Source organism: Gobio gobio, assembly GCF_949357685.1.
Source record: "Gobio gobio genome assembly, chromosome: 4".
NCBI lineage: Eukaryota > Metazoa > Chordata > Actinopteri > Cypriniformes > Gobionidae > Gobio > Gobio gobio.
The window spans coordinates 45,907,544-45,928,572 of record NC_137100.1 but is presented as its reverse complement, the minus strand read 5'-3'; the positions used below and the strand labels follow the sequence as shown (position 1 = coordinate 45,928,572).

General features: G+C 35.8%; 1 protein-coding gene and 1 long non-coding RNA gene across 4 annotated transcripts; both read left to right on the top strand.

Annotated features, from left to right (window-relative positions):
- The first annotated feature begins 545 nt into the window (after nucleotides 1-545).
- On the top strand, nucleotides 546-21,017 carry oclnb (occludin b). 3 transcript variants are annotated; one of them, XM_079815015.1, is made up of 9 exons: nucleotides 546-691; nucleotides 15,434-15,512; nucleotides 15,679-16,351; nucleotides 16,548-16,715; nucleotides 17,844-17,950; nucleotides 18,436-18,534; nucleotides 18,669-18,840; nucleotides 19,933-19,974; nucleotides 20,269-21,017. In XM_079815015.1, the coding sequence occupies exons 2-9, from the start codon at nucleotides 15,469-15,471 to the stop codon at nucleotides 20,365-20,367; spliced, it is 1,404 nt and encodes a 467-aa protein (XP_079671141.1). In that variant the 5' UTR covers nucleotides 546-691; nucleotides 15,434-15,468; the 3' UTR covers nucleotides 20,368-21,017. The 3 variants fall into 3 exon arrangements, with proteins under 3 accessions (XP_079671141.1, XP_079671143.1, XP_079671142.1); XM_079815017.1 differs by having other exon boundaries at nucleotides 583-691; nucleotides 18,439-18,534; XM_079815016.1 differs by lacking the exon at nucleotides 546-691 and adding an exon at nucleotides 11,493-11,666 and having other exon boundaries at nucleotides 18,439-18,534.
- On the top strand, nucleotides 5,112-7,276 carry LOC307124924. Its single transcript, XR_013816313.1, has 2 exons — nucleotides 5,112-5,218; nucleotides 5,692-7,276. It is a non-coding gene; the product is annotated as an uncharacterized lncRNA (long non-coding RNA).
- Nucleotides 21,018-21,029: the final 12 nt, after the last annotated feature.

The following is a 21,029-nucleotide window of genomic DNA, read 5'->3' as shown; positions in this document are numbered from 1 at the left end:
TAATTATTTATAATTAAAGATGACTGGAGTGCATTAGTCCCCGATTTACAGGTTTATGATTTAGGCAAGATTTATTTTCAAATCGGTGCAGGAACTCCCTGAATGCTATGATTTTTACATTTCAAGCATTTTATTATTTAAATTCCATTCTACAAATGTGGTAGACTTTAGTGTTTTATATAGCCTATATCTGCTACGGATCCCCAAATCGGATCAATTGCACTAAATACATATATAGTTTCTGGTATAAAAGACCCAATTTATATTGTGAAAAAAATAAAAAATATATATATATATCCACGAACCCCTTAGTACTTCCTTGTGGCCCCCTGGTGGTCCTCTGACCACAGTTTGAAAACTAATGTCCTAAAGCGTTAGAGACCGATATCCCATGTGTTTTTTGTCTAAACTACTAGTTATGTTAAATAAAATAAACCTATCCTGTAGGTTGTGAAAATGCAAATGAACCTGGGTCGTCTCGCATCTGTCACGCGTTCAGGGCGGGGTGTACACCTGTGGTTTCAGTGATGTGTTGTTGTGAGAGAGACTGCAGGTCAATTAAACTCCCAACAGGCAGCGCGCGCGTTTCCTGAAGGAGGCTGAGCGCTCTCAGAGAAATACTCCGTCTGTAAAGAGCGAGGAAGAATTACAAAAATATTTTCCATCGTTGACTGCTTTCGAAAGAAAAAAGGTGAGTTGTTTCCTCGATACGCTTAATTCTATTGACTATTTTCTACTTCTTCTTCTTTTTTTCTTCTTTTTTTTCGTTAAAAAAAGCCCCAGTTGACTTTGCCTTTTGTAGTTTTGTTAAATGTGTTTAACTGATACGCACAATTGTGATGAGCGGTAGGCTACTAATTTTAAGAAATGTAAGTGTACGCTACAGCGACGTCTATCATGTTATTTGTTTTCTTTGGCAAGCATGGATTCCTCTTGAAACATATATTTTTTTGTTATTGGTTACAAAACTAGGTGTCCTAATTCTAAAAATATTAGAATACTGGATCTTTTTTAGAATCTGGACTTAAATCTAATTGCAGTAAGGCTAAAGGAAGTGCTTTAACAAACTTTTCTGAGTCGGTAACTGAATATTTTTTTATTCACTAGATCTCAAACGTTAATATAATAATATTCTCATATTTCTTTTATACAAATTTAAAGGGTTAGTTCACCCAAAAATGAAATTTCTTGCATTAATGACTCACCCCAATGTTGTTCCACACCCAAGACCTCCGTTCATCCTTGGAACACAGTTTAAGATATTTTAGATTTAGGGCTTTCAGTCCTTTGAATGTAAGTGTATGCACACTTTGCTGTCCACGTCCAGAAAGGTAATGAAAACATCATCAAAGTAGTCCATATGTGACATAATTTGGTTAGTTAGACTCTTTTGAAGCGTCGACAATACATTTTGGTCCAAAAATAACAAAAAAATAAGACTTTATTAAGCATTGTCTTCTCTTCCGGTTTTGTTTGAATCCGCGTTCACGACGCCACAGTGACGTCAGTGACGTCAGTCACAGTCTTACGTTGTCGTGTTCTTTTTTGGCGATTAGGGCATCCGGGACATGCACACTTACGCACCATTAAAAAAAAAAAATAGCAATACAAACAATGTAGAACAGCTTGTTTACAGCGTCTGTCTCCCTCAGACTACAAATGAAGCTCTGTCGCACCAGATAACACGTCACAGCGTCTTACATCAACAGCGTCACTTGGGCGTCGTGAACGCGGATTCAAACAAAACCGGAAGAGAAGACAATGCTTAATAAAGTCTTAGTTTTTGTTATTTTTGGACCAAAATGTATTGTTGACGCTTCAAAAGAGTCTTACCAAATGATGTCACTTATGGACTACTTTGATGATGTTTTCATTACCTTTCTCGTGGTCGTGGACAGCAAAGTGTGCATACACTTACATTCAAAGGACTGAAAGCCCTCGGACTAAATCTAAAATATCTTAAACTGTGTTCCGAGGATGAACGGAGGTCTTACGGGTGTGGAACAACATTGGGTCATTGAGTCATTAATGGAAGAAATTTCATTTTTGGGTGAACTAACCCTTTAAGCGTTTTAGAAATCTGCTACTTACTCATAGGCCTACATACTCATTCAAAATACAGGAATATCCAGCTGACCTACACTATCAGGGTGTGAGGTGAACGTGATTTCACCAAGTACAACATGTTCCTGGATCAACATCTTTGTTGATCCTTGAACAATATTCCAATCAACCAATCAGATTTAAGGGACACATTTACAGTTTATATCAAGTTTAGGTTTACCACTAGGGTTAGGTGCTTCTACATCAGTAATTACCCTCTGGTTTTAGGCATAAGTTATGGGTAGGGTTAGGTTTAGGGGTAGGGTTAGAAATTTTCGGACAGGAATATTGTTCCAGGATCAACAAAATATGTCTTAATTGGCAACATCATGGTGATTCAGGGGGTGATGTAATTCTAATTTGAAACAGTTGGACATTTTAATTTAAACCAGCTAATATAATTGGAAACACCTATCTCTTTTTGGCTTCTCCTGTTAGGGGTCGCTACAGTGGAATTATCCGCACATTAAATATAATTGGAAACAAACATAAATTCATAAAACACTGACTAGCAACTCTAAAAACATTTTTTCTCTCACAATTGTGGCAAAAGTTGTCCCATTTTGTGCAATATTTGTGGGTCCAGAAGAATATTGAAAAGTTTAACTTTTTGTCTCTGGTTAGCTATACATTGATGCACGTGGGGAGTGAAGGCTGGCCCGTGTGTTCCTATCAAACAGACGAGCTACTGTAGCTCAAATTACTCAAGAAGTTAAATGGTTCTGATAGAAGGTGTCAGAATACACAGTGCATCGCAGTTTGTTGCGTATGGAGCTGCATAGATGCAGACCAGTCAGGGTGCCCATGCTGACCCCTGTCCACAGCGGGTCCTGCCATCCATGTGTGTTTCTTTGATACGTACCACCTACCTAAGCGTTGTTGCAGACCATGTACATGTACACCCTTTCATGGAAACGGTATTCCCTGATGGCTGTGGCCTCTTTCAGCAGGATAATGCGCCCTGCCACAAAGCAAAAATGATTCAGGAATGGTTTGAGGAGCACAACAACGAGTTTGAGGTGTTGACTTGACCTCCAAATTCCCCAGATCTCAATCCAATCGAGCATCTGTGGATTGTGATGAACAAACAAGTCAGATTCAAGCAGGCCCCACCTCACAACATACAGGATCTGCTGCTATCTGTGCCAGATACCAGAGCACACCTTTAGGGGTCTAGTGGAGTCCATGCCCCGATGGGTCAGGGCTGTTTTGGCAGCAAAAGGGGGACCAACACAATATTAGGAAGGTGTTCATAATGTTATGCATGATCGGTATATTTATATATGTATTTATTATATATTTATTTATTAATTATTTTTTTATTATAATTAAAGATGTGAGAAAAATTTCAATAATCTCAATTTAGATCTAGGTCTGGGTTTTGAATTGTATACTTATAAAACTAATGTGTTAAAAACAACACAACCTGTTAGTTCTTACCTCCATCTGTCAGAAGGACAACACATTTTGTTACTCAACCAGTGTTATTTCTCTCAACAGAGACAGTGAAGATCTTTAACACATCTGTCAGATATGCTGTTTTTTGACAAATTTTACAAAATGCACACAGTACTAAAAACAAAGAAACTCGTACAGTAGTTCACTGAAATATATTATAACCTAATTTCTACATTGCAAAGTTGCAATATTCTCAAGTCTATAGTAATTTAAACAAGTTCATACCTCAAATTTTACATCAAAAAAAGAGTTGATGTAAAGGGGTCATTTTTAACATTCATAATTTTGTATTAATTTGTTCTTTGGACTGCGTAGGTATACACGTGAGAGTGAAAATATATCTGCGATTAAGCTTTTAACCTTAACTGTCACCGTCCCACAGGTGGAACGCCTGGTGCTCTTTTTTTATTGCCTTTTTTTCGTATCATATATTTAAGTAATTATCATAAATCAGGTATCATTTGAAAGCTTACAATCTCAAAATTCATCCTGTGAAAAACGTTTTGAAATCGGACATTGTGTTACCATGGAAATTTTGGTACTCTAAATTATTCTAGCGGGCTCAGTGGCGGTTCTAGGGGGGAGGCCAGGGGGGCCAGTGCCCCGTGTCAACATGCTTGGCCCCCCCAAATTTGGAATCATATCGCCCCAATCAATTTTCAGAAACTGGTTGCAATGTGCAGTTTTTGCTGTGGCGGTATGTGATTAAAAGAGTACTTTATTGTGTCATAACCAATAACCAATGCAGAGAAGAAACGAGGAGGCTGCACGCTGTGGCGCAAGTAGTCTGGGAATGATTTGTCACTCAGTCTGCATTCCCAGCAAACATTGGTCCGACGGCAACGTCGTGTCCCTGGCCAAAAATAGTCGCGGTAGGACGGCATAAATCGGTAAAAGTATGTAACACAGAACATTCTTAAAAATGCACTCAGATACATTTGTACCTGTCTACAGTTCTCTCCGGTTGCATGTATAATAGTTACTTTGACTTTTAGCTATGTGTAGTTCAATATATACCCTGTTGTGAATCCGTCGTAAGAGGACGTCACTATGGTGACGTCTTTTACACGTGCATTTATAGTCCATGATGACCCTCTATGAAATCATTGTGAAATATGCAGAAGCTGCTTACACCTTGCATGGTTAATACTGCAATAATTAATTTAAGTGCCCCAAGTAGTTTTTAAGAGGTTGTGAATAGACGTCCACTGACGTCCCGTACACGTCCAGTCAAGACCCATAAAAAAAACCTTTATGAAATACAAGATTTAGCCTATATTTAATTTATTTTGAATATAGGCTAAATATATTTAAAATCACAAAGTGCTCTGTGTGGTTAAGTGATTGTGAACCCACTGCATTTTAGTCATTATTTCAACCCGTTTTATGTATTCGTTGTTATTATTTTTATGGAATGTAGCCTATGCATATGTAAAACAGTAATATATCCTATAACCATTAAGTCTGACTTGAACTGTGCTGCCAAGATGTAGTAACAAAAGATATTAATAAATCTAGCGATATTTCAAAATCCCGCGATATTATAGATTATCTCGCGAGATAGCGTTCCGTTCTCCAGTTCCTGTCTACATTACAACCACGAGGAGAAGAGGACTTGCGGAGAGAGTTTGATATATTATTAAAAATCTACTGTTGGGTAAGTACATTTTGTAGTATTTGATAAATTTACTTGAGTTTTACTTGTTTAACATGAAGGAACCGAAAGAAATGAGGCCCACGTTGTCAACAGAGAATTACTTGAGTTTTGGCTAATTAGCTAGTAGGCTAAACGTTACTTTCAACTTAAACACGTTTAATTATACAGCACAAGTTATTACTGTAACCTATTAATGTAGCCTTTTGAGAGTTTCTTTCAGAAAGTAATGCTTCCATCCCCCACTAACACCCATTTAGAGCAGAACATCTTTTATAGAGTAAAATAAAATGTAATGCATGTTGATTACATTTTTCTTATGTTTAACTCATGATTCATTCATCTTGTTGCATGTTTTTATTTATTTTTTATTGAGCTGTGAGATCATTTTTGCAATACATTTTGAAAATAAGTGCATGTCATTTACCTCAAATTTTTCCTATTATTTTAAAAATAAATATATTCTCTTCCCTCAGATGCTGTGAATAGGTGGACTCTGAGATTGATGCAGCAATAGCAGAACACCTGAATCACTCTCCAGGAAGAGCTGTTGGTGATGGTTACAAAAAATTACAAACAAAATAACTACTTTAATGTGTTTAAGGGATAGTTCCCCCAAAAATGAAAATTGTTGTCATTTACTCACCCTCGTGTTTCAAACCTGTATACCTTTCTATGTTCTGCTGAACAAAAAGATGTCTAACCCTTGTTTAACCCTCTTAATTTGGGAATTAAGAGGGACACCACAGACCCCAGGCAACAAAATGTAATTTTATAAACTATGTTTATTAATGTTTTTACTCAACATCTGTGCAGTTTTTGGAGAATTTATAATAATTGTTAAATTTATATAAATAAATTAAAACACAAAATCAGTTTATGTAAAATTCACTTTATAAAAGACCCAAAATTCTAACTTTCATTCGTGGGGATAACATGGATAATTTGACATTGTTTAGTGTAAGATTTTTGCCCATCCTTTGGAAAATACAGTTTTATAATAATAATAATAAAAAAAAGACTTTTACCAGTAAATGGCTGCAAAGCTCCACTATTTGCTTACTATGTGACTGACTGAAAGACATTTTTCACAAGTATCTTACAGTTGGATTCATATCTAAATGTTATGAAATCACAATTATAACAATTAAAATTAATTAATTTAGTCAAAGTTTAGTATTTTTTTTGTACTGAATTTTTTTTCAATGTTACATTATGATTAGAATCAAACCAGAGTCTTTAGAATTTATCATTTTATTTCAAACATCTGATTTTCTTATAATTCTACAAATTGAATGTACACTTCAGTTACTAACTGTAACAGAACAAAAATTTACAGAAATTAAGTTATTACATATTGAGTAAACAATACACAACATGAACATCAAAATGCTATGAACTGAACAGCAATAACAAATTGAACAAATATTCCTGTATGTGTGTGTTTGAGCATGATCATTTTGCATTGTGGATGTTTTATGCATTGTTGGAAGTGTGCCACTTCATTTCTGTATGCATGTTCTGTTGTTTTTGAGGATGAAATTTGTTCTAAGCAGCCTGAGTGTGACTTTTTTTTGTCACACGAACATAAAAACAGATATCAATCCAATTAATTGTTTTTATTTGTAGATTTAGAGAGTGTTGACAACCGTACAAAGTCTCATGCCATTTGCACAAAGGGAACTTTTTATTTGAGCAAACGTCCATTGGGGTCAGAAAAGACCCTTGAAGAATGTTTGTAACCAAGTAGTTCTCACCTCCCATTAACTACCATAATCATTTTTCCCTACAATGGTAGTTAATGGGAGGCGAGACCTGCTTGGTTACAAAAGAATTTTAAAACATCTTTGTGTTCAGCAGAACATAGAAATGTGGAATGTATAGGTTTGAAACGTGAGGGTGAGTAAATTAATTTTAATTTTTGGGTGAACTATCCCTTTATATAATGATAATTCAGTATTTTGTAATTGTTATTTTAGTTTGGTTAATGGATGTTAAACATTAATGAAAGAAGAAAATCTGTGGCTGTTCAAAAAAATAAAATGTTTTGCTAAATCAGAACATGCTTCTTTTTGCTTATGTCCACAAATGTGTTCTTGTTTGTGATGTACACGTGATTAAAACGTTTCATGGACGTTCAGGTCTGACTGGACCGATTTTGAACCTTTTTAGAACCTGTCAAAATGTGAAAACCAAGACATAATTGATTGCATTTTACGATGTTACACAATGGGTGTGTGATTATTTTATATACACACTTAAATTATGCAGCAACACATTTAAACATCCAGAAGACGACACATTTAAACATCCAGAAGACGACGCATTTAGACGTCCAGGGGCGCGCAGAAAAGACGTGGTATTCACGGCCAGATGACGTCGAAGACGTCCGTTCAACTTTCATTTTGGAACTATTTTTCAACCATGACGGGACGTGTCGGAGGGACGTCTTTTCAACGGTCATTAAACGTCATAATGTTTGCTGGGAACAAGGACTCGGGTGCGCAAGAAAAGTAACCTGCACATGCATTTTATCAGATGATGATGTATTTAGTTCAATAAAACACTTGTAAGGGATGATAGTGTTGATGATTTACCTTGGATACGAGCGATTGGGTGCCTGCGATGTATTCGCGGTGTAGAACGCGCTCTGACGCGGACCACAACAAACGTGCCCTAAAACTCAAACAGGGGCATTTTTGCCGCAAATCTTGAATTTTATGGATATTCTAACTAAGAAGCACTGAAATGGTTTGGTTAACGACATTCTAACTAATATTTTTGGAACAACATGAGGGTGAGTTACATAAGGTTTTTTATTTTATTTTTGGGGGAACTAACCCTTTAACTTGTTTTCCGGATTATTGAAAGTCTTTTTTATTTGGCCATGTACTGTATCACTCTGCAGTCTCTACACGTGAAGTAAAATAATTTCAAGTTCATTTATTTATTTGAAAAGTAATGTATCTGTAATATCGTCGCGCTCAATTTATAAAAGTAAAACGAAACAATTTATTTTACATGTTTTGTAGCCTATATCTGCTCTCTGTTAGCGGACTCTTCGCAAAGTTAGCATAAGCATAAAAACAAACATCTAATAGGCCTAGCCTACTCTATAAGCAACACTGGACAATTGGATAAAATAATATTATTTCTCGCTATATGTGAACAAGACTCGGGTATGCCTATCTCTGTGGTGAAACACGTCTCTGTCACAGTCGCACATGAACGTTTTTTTGCATTGCGTTGGTCATAATTTATCTTTTGCTGCATCTTCCTAATTCGGAGTATGATTAAAGATTACATATGTGGATGTGTTCGGAGAAATTAGCCATTGAAAAAATATATTTTAACTACCAGTATGTTTAAATAAACGAAATGACTGAATGGAATTCAAAGTCGTCAAGTCAGTAAAATTAATCTACAGTATCACTGCTGCGTATGGGTGAAGTTACACACAACACAACGTGTATAAAGAGAGCTTATTTTATCTGTAATCAAGTGCGTAGCAACCATTATAGCCAGCGTTTTACAACTATTTGAGCGAACCCAGCAAACATAATGACGTTTAATGACCGTTGAAAAGACGTCCCTCTGACACGTCCCGTCATGGTTGAAAAATAGTTCCAAAATGAAAGTTGAACGGACGTCTTCGACGTCATCTGGCCGTGAATACCACGTCTTTTCTGCGCGTCCCTGGACGTCTAAATGCGTCGTCTTCTGGACGTTTAAAGGTGTCGTCTTCTGGATGTTTAAATGTGTCGTCTTCTGGATGTTTAAATGTGTTGCTGCATAATTTAAGTGTGTATATATAAGCCTGCATATAAAATAATCACACACCCATTGTGTAACATCGTGAAATGCAATCAATTATGTCTTGGTTTACACATTTTCACAGGTTCTAAAAAGGTTCAAAATCGGTCCAGTCAGACCTGAACGTCCATGAAACGTTTTAATCACGTGTACATCACAAACAAGAACACATTTGTGGACACAAGCAAAAAGAAGCATGTTCTGATTTAGCAAAACATTTTATTGTTTTTGAACAGCCACAGATTTTCTTTCATTAATGTTTAACATCCATTAACCAAACTAAAATAACAATTACGAAATACTGAATTATCATTATATAAAGGGATAGTTCACCCAAAAATTAAAATTAATTTACTCACCCTCAAGTTTCAAAACTATGAATTCCACATTTCTATGTTCTGCTGAACACAAAGATTGTTTTAAAAAAAGTTTTGTAACCAAGCAGGTCTCGCCTCCCATTAACTACCATTGTAGGGAAAAATGATTATGGTAGTTAATGGGAGGTGAGAACTGCTTGGTTACAAACATTCTTCTAGGGTCTTTTCTGACCCCAAGGGACGTTTGCTCAAATAAAAAGAAAATGTTCCCTTTGTGCAAATGGCATGAGACTTTGTACGGTTGTCAACACACTCTAAATCTACAAATAAAAACAATTAATTGGATTGATATCTGTTTTTATGTTCGTGTGACAAAAAAAGTCACACTCAGGCCGCTTAGAAAATGGACAAAATTCATCCTCAAAAACACAGAACACGCATACAGAAATGAAGTGGCACACTTCCAACAATGCATAAAACATCCACAATGCAAAATGATCATGCTCAAACACACATACAGGAATATTTGTTCAATTTGTTATTGCTGTTCAGTTCATAGCATTTTGATGTTCATGTTGTGTATTTTTTACTCAATATGTAATATAACTTAATTTCTGTTAATTTTTGTTCTGTTACAGTTAGTAACTGAAGTGTACATTCAATTTGTAGAATTATAAGAAAATCAGATGTTTGAAATAAAATGATAAATTCTAAAGACTCTGGTTTGATTCTAATCATAATGTAATATTGCAAAAAAAAAATCAGTACAAAAAAAATACTAAACTTTGACAAAATTAATTAATTTTAATTGTTATAATTGTGATTTCATAACATTTAGATATGAATCCAACTGAAAAATACTTGTGAAAAATGTCTTTCAGTCAGTCAAATAGTAAGCAAATAGTGGAGCTTTGCAGCCATTTACTGGTAAAAGTCTTTTTTTTTTGTATTATTATAAAACAGTATATTCCAAAGGATGGGCAAAAATCTTACACTAAACAATGTCAAATTATCCATGTTATCCCCACGAATGAAAGTTAGAAATTTGGGTCTTTTATAAAGTGAATTTTACATAAACTGATTTTGTGTTTTAATTTATTTATATAAATTTAACAATTATTATAAATTCTCCAAAAACTGCACAGATGTTGAGTAAAAACATTAATAAACAGTAAAATTACAATTTTGTAACAAAATTACATTTTGTTGCCTGGGGTGTAGACCCTGAGTGTAATTCCCAAATGAAGAGGGTTAAACAAGGGTTAAAGGGTTAGTTCACCCAAAAATGAAAATTCTGTCATTAATGACTTACCCTCATGTCGTTCGACACCCGTCAGACCTCCGTTCATCTTCGGAACACAAATGAAGATATTTTAGTTGAAATCTGATGGCTCTGAAAGGCCTCCACTGGCACAATGGCACTTTACCCTCTCAAGACCCTTAAAAGGTACTAAAGACGTCGTTACAAAGTCCATCTCACTACAGTGGTTCTACAATAACTTTATGAATCGGCGAGAATAGTTTTTGTGCGCAAAAAAACCCCAAATAACGACTTACATAGTGATGACGATTTCAAAACACGGCCTCATGAAGCTTTGAAGCGTTATGAATCAGTGACTCGAATCATGATTCGGATCGCGTGTCAAACCGTCAAACTGCTGAAATTTGGCGATTCAAACTGCTGAATCGACTCGCTGATTCATAACGCTTCGAAGCTTCATGATGCCTTGTTTTGAAATCGTCATCACTATGCAAGTCGTTATTTAGGGTTTTTTTGCGCACAAAAACTATTCTCGTCACTCCATAAAGTTATTTTAGAACCACTGTAGTGAGATGGACTTTGTAACGACGTCTTTAGTACCTTTTAAGGGTCTTGAGAGTGTAAAGTGCCATTGTGCCAATTGAGGCCTTTCAGAGCCATCAGATTTCAACTAAAATATCTTCATTTGTGTTCTGAAGATGAACGGAGGTCTGACGGGTGTCGAACGACATGAGGGTAAGTCATTAATGACAGAATTTTCATTTTTGGGTGAACTAACCCTTTAAACATCTTTATGTTCAGCAGAACATAGAAAGGTATACAGGTTTGAAACACGAGGGTGAGTAAATGACGACAATTTTCATTTTTGGGAGAACTATCCCTTAAACACATTAAAGTTTAAAAATTGTTTGTAATTTTTTGTTCCATCACCAACAGCTCTTCCTGGAGAGGGATTCAGGTGTTCTGCCATTGCTGCATCAATCTCAATCAGAGTCCACCTATTCACAGCATCTGAGGGAAGAGAATATATTTATTTTTAAAATAACAGGAAAAATTTGAGGTAAATGACATGCACTTATTTTCAAAATGTATTGAAAAAAATGATCTCACAGCTCAATAAAAAAAAAAAAACATGGAACAAGATGAATGAATAATGAGTTAAACATTAGAAAAATGTAATCAACATGCATTACATTTTATTTTACTCTATAAAAGATGTTCTGCTCTAAATGGGTGTTATTGGGGGATGGAAGCATTACTTTCTGAAAGAAACTCTCAAAAGGCTACATTAATAGGTTACAGTAATAACTTGTACTGTATAATTTAAGTTGAAAGTAACGTTTAGCCTACTAGCTAATTCTAGCCAAAACTCAAGTAATTCTCTGTTGACAACGTGGGCATCATTTCTTTCGGTTCCTTCATGTTAAACAAGTAAAACTCAAGTAAATTTATCAAATACTACAAAATGTACTTACCCAACAGTAGATTTTTAATAATATATCAAACTCTCTCCTCAAGTCCTCTTCTCCTCGTGGTTGTAGAAAGGAACGGGAGAACTACCGCATGGACGCTATCTCGCGAGATAATCTATAATATCGCGGGATTTTGAAATATCGCTAGATTTTGAAATATCGCTAGATTAATTAATATCTTTTGTTACTACATCTTGGCAGCACAGTTCAAGTCAGACTTAATGGTGATAGGATATATTACTGTTTTACATATGTATATGCATACATTCCATAAAAATAATAACAACAAATACATAAAACGGGTTGAAATAATGACTCAAATGCAGTGGGTTCACATTCACAATCACTTAACCACACAGAGCACTTTGTGATTTTAAATCTATTTTAGCCTATATTAAAAGTAAATTAAATATAGGCTAAATCTTGTATTTCATAAAGGTTTTTTTTATGGGTCTTGACTGGACGTGTACGGGACGTCAGTGGACGTCTATTCACACAACCTTGACTAGACGTGTAAAGGACGTCAGTGGACGTCTATTCACAACCTCTTAAAAACTACTTGGGGCACTTAAATTAATTATTGCAGTATTAACCATGCAAGGTGTAAGCAGCTTCTGCATATTTCACAATGATTTCATAGAGGGTCATGATGGACTATAAATGCACGTGTAAAAGACGTCACCATAGTGACGTCCTCTCACGACGGATTCACAACAGGTATATATTGAACTACACGTAGCTAAAAGTCAAAGTAACTATTATACATGCAACCGGAGAGAACTGTAGACATGTACAAATGTATCTGAGTGCATTTTTAAGAAATGTTCTGTGTTACATACTTTTACCGATTTATGCCGTCCTACCGCGACTATTTTTGGCCAGGGACACGACGTTGCCGTCGGACCAATGTTTGCTGGGCTATAACATGAGTAACGAGTGCAATATCACACGAGTTCTGTTTTTCTACCCAGAATAACATGAGTGCAAATGCGATACTGATCTTATACAACAGTTTAATAAAACAAATAGGTTAATATTGTGTTCAACATAAGAAAGTCATATTTGGAGTAAATGGTGATAGAATTTTCATTTTTAGGTGAACTACCTATTTAACTACTGGTTAAGATAAATGTGTGCCCACTAAAAGCACAAGTGGCCCCTGCCTGGCCCCCCTAGTTACCGTGGTCTAGAACCGCCACTGAGCGGGCTCCTCCCTTAGTGGGCGGTGTCATGTTTCATATTACAACAATTATTTAAACTACTTTGTAATTAAAATCTTTTCCAATCTTTACAAAACGCATATTGTCGGAAAGGTCTGAGTCTCAAGGTTCCATATTTGGTGACTGTTTTTGATGGAAGTGATAATTGGACAGAAATTTACAAGAAAATGCATTAAAAAAAACAATCACTGGAATTTGAATGACACCCGGTGGCTATTTTTGGTATAGCGCCTAAACAAAATCACATGGGGACTTTAATTTTTGTGATATCAACTTCAAATTTGGAACACAACTTGGTTGGACATATGGCTTTGATTTTATAGTAATTTTAGAGTCACATTTTTTTTGTAAAATATATATTTTATATGAAATAAAAAATTATAAAAAATTGCTTTTACTTCAGCAATAATCTGCAGAGTGTTTTCTTTAAAACAAGACCAAACTTTGGTGTATATTCCAAAGCTTTCTTGAATTACAGCCCTTTAAGTTTGGATAGTGCATTTTCATGTGTATTCTCAAAAAGGGGGGTGACAGTTAAGAGGTTAAGAGACACTATTCCCTTTTCACATGTGGAACTATGTGTAAAACTTCATCTCTTGAAACCAGGGGCTTGTACAATGATGGCAGCTGAACAGACTCAGGGTTACAGGATTAGTTTCAAGTTGACAAAACCAAACCAGTTCAGTCAGGCTTTGTTGGTACTGTGATGCTGATCATCAACTTTCTCTGTCAACTCAGGATTTGATCCTGAGTTCATGGAGCACATGCACATGAGAGCGTGCCATCAGTAGTGAACAGTGTGACTCTTCTCTCAAGTCACATGCCTTGAAACGGTGATTCACTTAGGTGTACAGAGACTCAGACATGCAAGCTCACATGTAGTCACATGTAAAGCTTTATCAACTGATTCCAAATCGTATTTATATTACATATTATCGTTATATAATTATGTTCATAATAAACTAAAATTGCTCATTTGTAATGGATTAGAGGTATAATAATGATGTAAATAATATTAAAAAAATATAATAAATAAGCATCGCTAAAAGTCAGACAATTTTGTATTTAAAAATCTTTTACTATGTAGTGACCTTCAGTTGGGAGCAAGAGTAAATGGGGGAGTGACTTTATTGCATCAGCGATGTCATTTTGTTTACTGCCAATTGGTCCAATTTCGGTGTGAGAGATCTCTTACTAGAACATAATCTGGTTAGCCATGGAGCCTAAGTTAATGTGGCGATGAACACTAAAACCCAGGGTTGGCGCAAACTAAACTGAAACATACCTGGCTATCCACCTAAACCGACTTCATGGTTAAGGCCTCAGATGCTGCCAGGATTATGTTTAGTTTAGTTGTCTTTTTGTTCCCTTGTATTTGCTTCTGGTGGTTCAATTCAGTCCTTATTAGTCCCTAGTTTGTTCCCTTGGTTGGTAATTACATTCACCTGTCAATCATTATGCCTCCCTGTGTATTTAAGCCCTTAGTTACCTCAGTTCATTGTCTGGTATTGTCTTTATTTCATGTGGTTGTGTTAGTTTTTTCTTCTGTGATCGGCTGTGGAAATCTTTGTGGATTAATAATGAGGTGTTTGTTTGGATTCTCCTGCGTTGTGATTACAACCACAATGTGACACTTCTTTCAAGTCACAGTTTAAAGCAAGCTCACAACCAGGATGATAAGTCTGACCAAACATGCAAACAGAGTGAGCTGCATAAACAGTGCTACGTGTGTCGATATCATAACCAAAGTCAACAAACACAATGTTTTTTCCAAAGATACAAACATGACTGGAAAACCTTTGGGATAGTCATTTTTCTGTGGACTGCCAGATTTACAGCAAAACATAGTCTGAACCTGATTCTTGTAGGCTAGGCTATGTCTTGTAAATATTTATAAAATTACACAAAGCCTGAGCTTGTCTTTTTAATGGCCCATGCTTTCCTTCAAATCTTTCCTTTGAGTTTTGTCATCATGTGCCAGCAATGAGTCATAAAATGATGCTTTGGTTTCAGTGACTTGTGTGGATATAGTCTTGAATATGTTATAGTAATCAGTGACTAGTATCAATTGTATTGACCTGTTACACTTGGGTTAATTTACTTTGCTTTCTTCTGTTGGCTTCGATCTTACTCAGATCCACCTGTGAAGTTTGTCCAGGAAGCTAACATCATGCCGAAAAAATCAAGTCACCCTCCCCAATACGGCGGCAGACAGTAAGTTGCATTTTAGAGAAAGTTTGTAATCATCAGTTTTCAGTAGAGACAAGTTTTCTTCAATGACTCCACACTGATGGTATTATGATCTGTATTATTTTTTTTTTAAACAATCAGTTAATTGTTTAATTTTACTTATCCATGTTGTTTCGTTTGTTTTTTTCAGTCACCACAGAACCCACAGAACCCACAGAACTTCCCGTCGCACAACTTCTTACCACCCTGATGAAATGCTTCACTTTTACCGCTGGACATCACCCCCAGGTGTGATGAAGATTTTGTGCATCATCATCATCATTATGTGTGTGGCTGTGTTTGCCTGCGTGGCCGCCACGTTGGCATGGGACTATGACGCAGACAACATGGGGCTTGGCGGTCTTGGGATGGGCTCTGTCAGTGGAGGGTACGGTGGAGGGTACAGCGGTGGATATGGAGGAGGTTATGGTGGGGGTGTCGGAGGTTATGGTGGGGGTCTTGGAGGCTATGGAGGAGGCACGTACATGGATCCGAAATCAGGCAAGGGTTTCATCATCGCGATTGCAGCAATCACCTTTATCACTGTGCTCATCATCTTCATCCTGGTGGTGTCGAGGCAGAACACTGCACAGTCTCCTTCATTCTATCTGGCCTCCATCATTATTTGTGCCATCCTGGCTTTACTCATGCTCATCGCCACCATCGTGTACCTGGTCGCTGTTAACCCCACTTCTCAGACCTCTGGATCCATGATGTATAATCAGATATTGCAGCTGTGTGCACAATACCAAAACCAAGATCAGGCATCTGGGATCTTCCTCAATCAATATTTATACCACTACTGTGTAATGGAGCCTGAAGAGGTGAGCATAGGCAGTCTTCATAATCTAGTATTTGCTCATTTCAGGTCGGTTATTATTAGACGCAACTTAATACCTTTCTATTGTGCAGAAATGCAAGTTGAGATTCAGCTTTTTTTGTTATGTAAATATAGAATATATCTGCCACATTGTTTTTTTGGTGCTATTTAAAGTGTTATTTCTTTCTCTTCTCTACAAGGTTATTGCCGTTGTTCTTGGGTTTCTGGTGGTGGTTGGGTTGATCATCCTACTTGTGTTTGCGGTGAAGACCCGAGGGCAGATGAGGAGATACGGCAGGGAACGCGTTCTGTGGTATGATGTGAAGACCATCACCGATGGCCTCACCTCTCAAGGCATTGGGGAATGGGTAAGAATTTTCTCTAGCAAATTCTGTCAGCGAAAGATGTTTCCTGCTCATTTTAGTTTGTGTTTTTAATCATTCAGTATAACCACAAGGTCATGAAATGTAATACTTTTTGTAGTATATGGGTTGTACTATATATAGCCCAGAATGCTTCTTGATGCATGTTGTCTTGTTTGTGGTCTCTATAATTGCTCCACCATTTTAGGAGAATAGTTGGTCTAGATTAAAGTATTGCTATTAAAGAGATAGTTCACCCAAAAATCAAAATTCTGTCATCATTTACTCACCCTCAAGTTGTTCCAAACCTGTATGAGTTTACCTTCTCAAGAAGGTATTTTGAATTTTTTTTGTAACAAAGCAGATAGAGCAACCATTGAATACCATAGTATTTTTCCCCCACTATGGTAGTCAATGGTTGCTCTCTCTGCTTGGTTACGAACATTCTTCAAAATATCTTATTTTGTGTTCAGCATGAAAAGAAACTCATACAGGTTTAGAACCACTTGAGGGTGAGTAAATGATGACAGAATTTTAATTTTTGGGTGAACTATCCCTTAAAGACACTTCCAAGAAGAGAAGTTTCAGAGGAAGATTTCCACAAAGAGGTTTTTTATGTCTAGTTTCTGGGTGTGTCCTCTTATGCACTTTCACTTGATGGAAAGGGTGATTGATCCAAAATGTCATGATGAAATGCATGGAACACTTAACAGTGACTTAAATGTCTAAGAATTGCTAGGTGGCAATTGTTGGACCATAAAAAAAAGAGAGACCCAAGTTCTAGTATTAGGTCACTCAATTGGCTTTGTTCTTACACAATTCATCATGTAAGCAGTGGTAGTTTCATCCTTTATGTCATGATGGTATTTGTGGAAGTGGTGGAACCGGTTCTGCCTGCCTTTAATGTTTGTCCAGACTGTTTACCATACAAAAAGAAGGCTGACTGCATTGGGGAAACAGAGAAGCTGAAGTAAAAGGCATACAGCAACACTTAAATGAGTTACAGACTACCAAATTATGGGTGAAAACATTTTAAGATGGCAAATATTATTGTACTGGGTTATTGCCTACAGTAAAGTTTCTTTAAAAATGTCCAGATATGAACTCTCTATGACTTTCCTTGTTTTTCTTCAGGTAAATAATGTGTCTGGAGATCCAGAGGCTTTTGTCAATGCCCCCAATGACCAAATCGGTGTTGCGCAGCCAATGGTTTACAGCCAGAAACCAATTTACCTTCCAAGGTAGGTTCTCTCAGTGAAGAGCAGAAAATACATTACTTATCGTCTCTCTGTATACTTTGTTCAATCAATTTTTTTGGTCTTTATAGGGCTTGAACGTTTTAGAATATGATTGATTACAAACAGTAGATATCAATTATTAATAGTGGTTGATGGTTATAATGACAATATCTTTATGCGAATGTATGCAATTTAATGGTAGCAAATAAAATGTACACAAACAACCATCTCTGTTAATAAGCGAAGTGAACACAGACAATGATTTGCCTAGGTCAGTTTTGGTCTGTCACAAGAGCAAAGGAATCCAGGAAATCTTGTCCCTGTATGAATGGCACCCGGTGGGTTTTGTTTTGTTGTGAACACGAATAACCAGTTTCACCACTGTGAATGGCTGAACATATTGTTATGAGAACTATGTTTACTCTGTTTGTTGCAATCAAAAGTTCTATTGATATTATATTTTTATTAAAACATGTTTTTTTTCCTAGTAGTGGTTCTGACTTGACAAGCTCTTTGAGTGGACTAAAGGGCAAACTAAGAGACTATGATGCTGGAGAGTCTGGAGATGAGCTGGATACAGATGAAACGTGAGAGAATCTTTAAGTTATATATGGTAGATTTGGAGCATGTTTAAAAAAAATAAATAAATACTACGCATTTGTGACTAATCAGTATCACTCTTGACACATTTTACCTCTATTCAATGCTGTCACGCTCTCAGTGAGTATCCTCCCATCATTAATGAGCAGGAGAGGCTTGAGTACAAGAGAGAGTTTGACAGAGATCACATGGAGTATAAGCGTCTTCAAGCCGAGCTAGATGATATTAATCAGGGCTTGGCAGATGCAGATCGAGAGCTGGACAGATTGCAGGACGGCAGCCCACAGTTCCTGGTGTGTAATCTATAAAGTGAAAACAGTTCTCTTTCTTTCTTTTGACTCTTAATATGCAGATTTTGGCACAATAATTCAGATGCTTAAGGATATGAGTGGCAAGTCTTATAGTAGATAATGTCACTTAAAGGATTAGTTCACTTCAGAATGAAAATGTCCTGATAATTTACTCTTTACCCATGTCATCCAAGAAGTTCATGTCTTTCTTTCTTCAGTCGAAAATAATTGTTTTGAGGAAAACATTCCAGGAAGTACTGACCCAGTGTTAAAGCGAATGTGCAAAGACTAAATCAAATGCCCTTTACAACAACAAAAAAAGGTAAAACAAGGATGTCGGATGGTTTTGAAGTTGAAGGAGAAAATAAGATGGAGTTTTTGGGCACTGGGTTGGTACTTCCACCTACGTGTTGAGTGTAACTAGTTACCAAGTAATTAGTTACTTTTCCCTTGAAAAAGTAAAGGGATTACTCTTATTTTTGGTGTAATTTAATTACAGTTCACATGTAAAAGTGTACAGTAATCTAATTACACTTTTGAAGTTCTAATTTGTAACTAGTAGTAACTAATTACTTTTTTAGAGTAACTTACCCAACACTGTGTGTGACCTTTCCTACGTAATGCGTGGCGCAGAGCAATGCAAGATGAGAATTTGTGATTAAAAAGTATATACATTTTAATATTTTTTTAGAAAATGACCGATCGTTTTGCTAGATAAGACCCTTATTCCTCGTCTGGGATCGTGTAGAGCCCTTTGAAGCTGCATTGAAACGGCAATTTGGACCTTCAACCTGTTGGTTGCTGTTGAAGTCCACTATATGGAGAAAAATCCTGGAATGTTTTCCTCAAACTTAATTTATTTTCGAAGAAAGAAAGGCATGAACATCTTGGAAGACAGGGTGGTGAATAAATTATCAGGAAATTTTTTTATTCTGAAGTGAACTAATCCTTTACTCTCTATTTTTCACAGTATCTCGTCCACCTTTAAAAACAACAAAAAAAACTTATATTGAAAATGATCTGTATTCTGATATTATTTTTATTCAAATATGTCCATAAATATATATTACTCCTGCTTTTATTCCCTAAAAAAAGGATGCCATGGATCAATACAACAGGCTCAAAAGTTTGAAGAAGGTAAAATCTTTTGGTATTATATCTTTCATAACATTTCAGATTAGAATATATATATATATATATATATATATATATATATATATATATATATATATATATATATATATATATATATATATATATATATATATATATATATATATATATATATATATATATATATATAGAATAATTGCATGATTTGTCACAGCTGTTAAAATAATCACTATCTGCAACTTCGTTATAAACAATAATTATGATACTGTATGTGTATATGTTTAAATCTAAATGCTGCCCTGTTTTCATTTCTCACAGTCACATGATTATCAGATGAAAAAGAAAAGGTGTAGACAGCTAAAGAGTAAACTCTCCCTCATCAAAAGAAGGGTCAGCGACTATGACCACAGACAATAAAAACCTGGCACTGGAAATTCAACGAGGCACATAATTTCACATGGTTTTGTTTTGGGACTTTATCTGAGTTTCTGTATTAAAAATCTGCATCACTGTATTATTATCAAGAACATTTATGGCTGCTGTTGTATATAGGTTTTTGTTTTTTAGCCAAACTAAACTTGATCAAAATATTGTGGTATCTATGAAGTATTTTATTATTTTTATTAAAGCTAGATTATGTTGTCTCTTAACCTTTTATCTTTTGCTGTAGTAATTTTAGTCAAACCAAGGTTAGTGTATCTTAAATATGAGCAAGACTGTGACCACTTTTTGTTGAAGTTTTAGGGATCTCCAAGCAAAAACATTTTAATACATGTTGTTTGTTATAATGATGTTTTATTAGATTTTCTTTTCTTTTTTTGTTTAAATTTATAGATTAATCTGTCACCAGACTAGCGATATTCTGTATTGTTGTTTTTTATTACAGTAAGTACACACCTAGAGAATGCATGTCAATTAAATTACAATATAATTAGCCTCTTTCAGACTATATCAAATCTATAGATAATTGAGCGATTTTAATGTAGCAGGCAATGATGTTGAATGCAGCCTTGAGTACATTTTTGCTTGTATTTGTGTACATATGAAAATAAAGCTATTCAATTTCAAAATGTCTTGTA

What these genes read in the sequence shown, in the direction of transcription:
- oclnb (XM_079815015.1), top strand. Translation starts at nt 15,469, where the DNA reads ATGCCGAAAAAATCAAGTCACCCTCCCCAATACGGCGGCAGACA. An exon ending in CCCCAATACGGCGGCAGACA is followed by an intron (nt 15,513 to 15,678) that starts GTAAGTTGCATT and finishes TGTTTTTTTCAG; the next exon opens with TCACCACAGAACCCACAGAA. An exon ending in GAGCTGGATACAGATGAAAC is followed by an intron (nt 18,535 to 18,668) that starts GTGAGAGAATCT and finishes TCACGCTCTCAG; the next exon opens with TGAGTATCCTCCCATCATTA.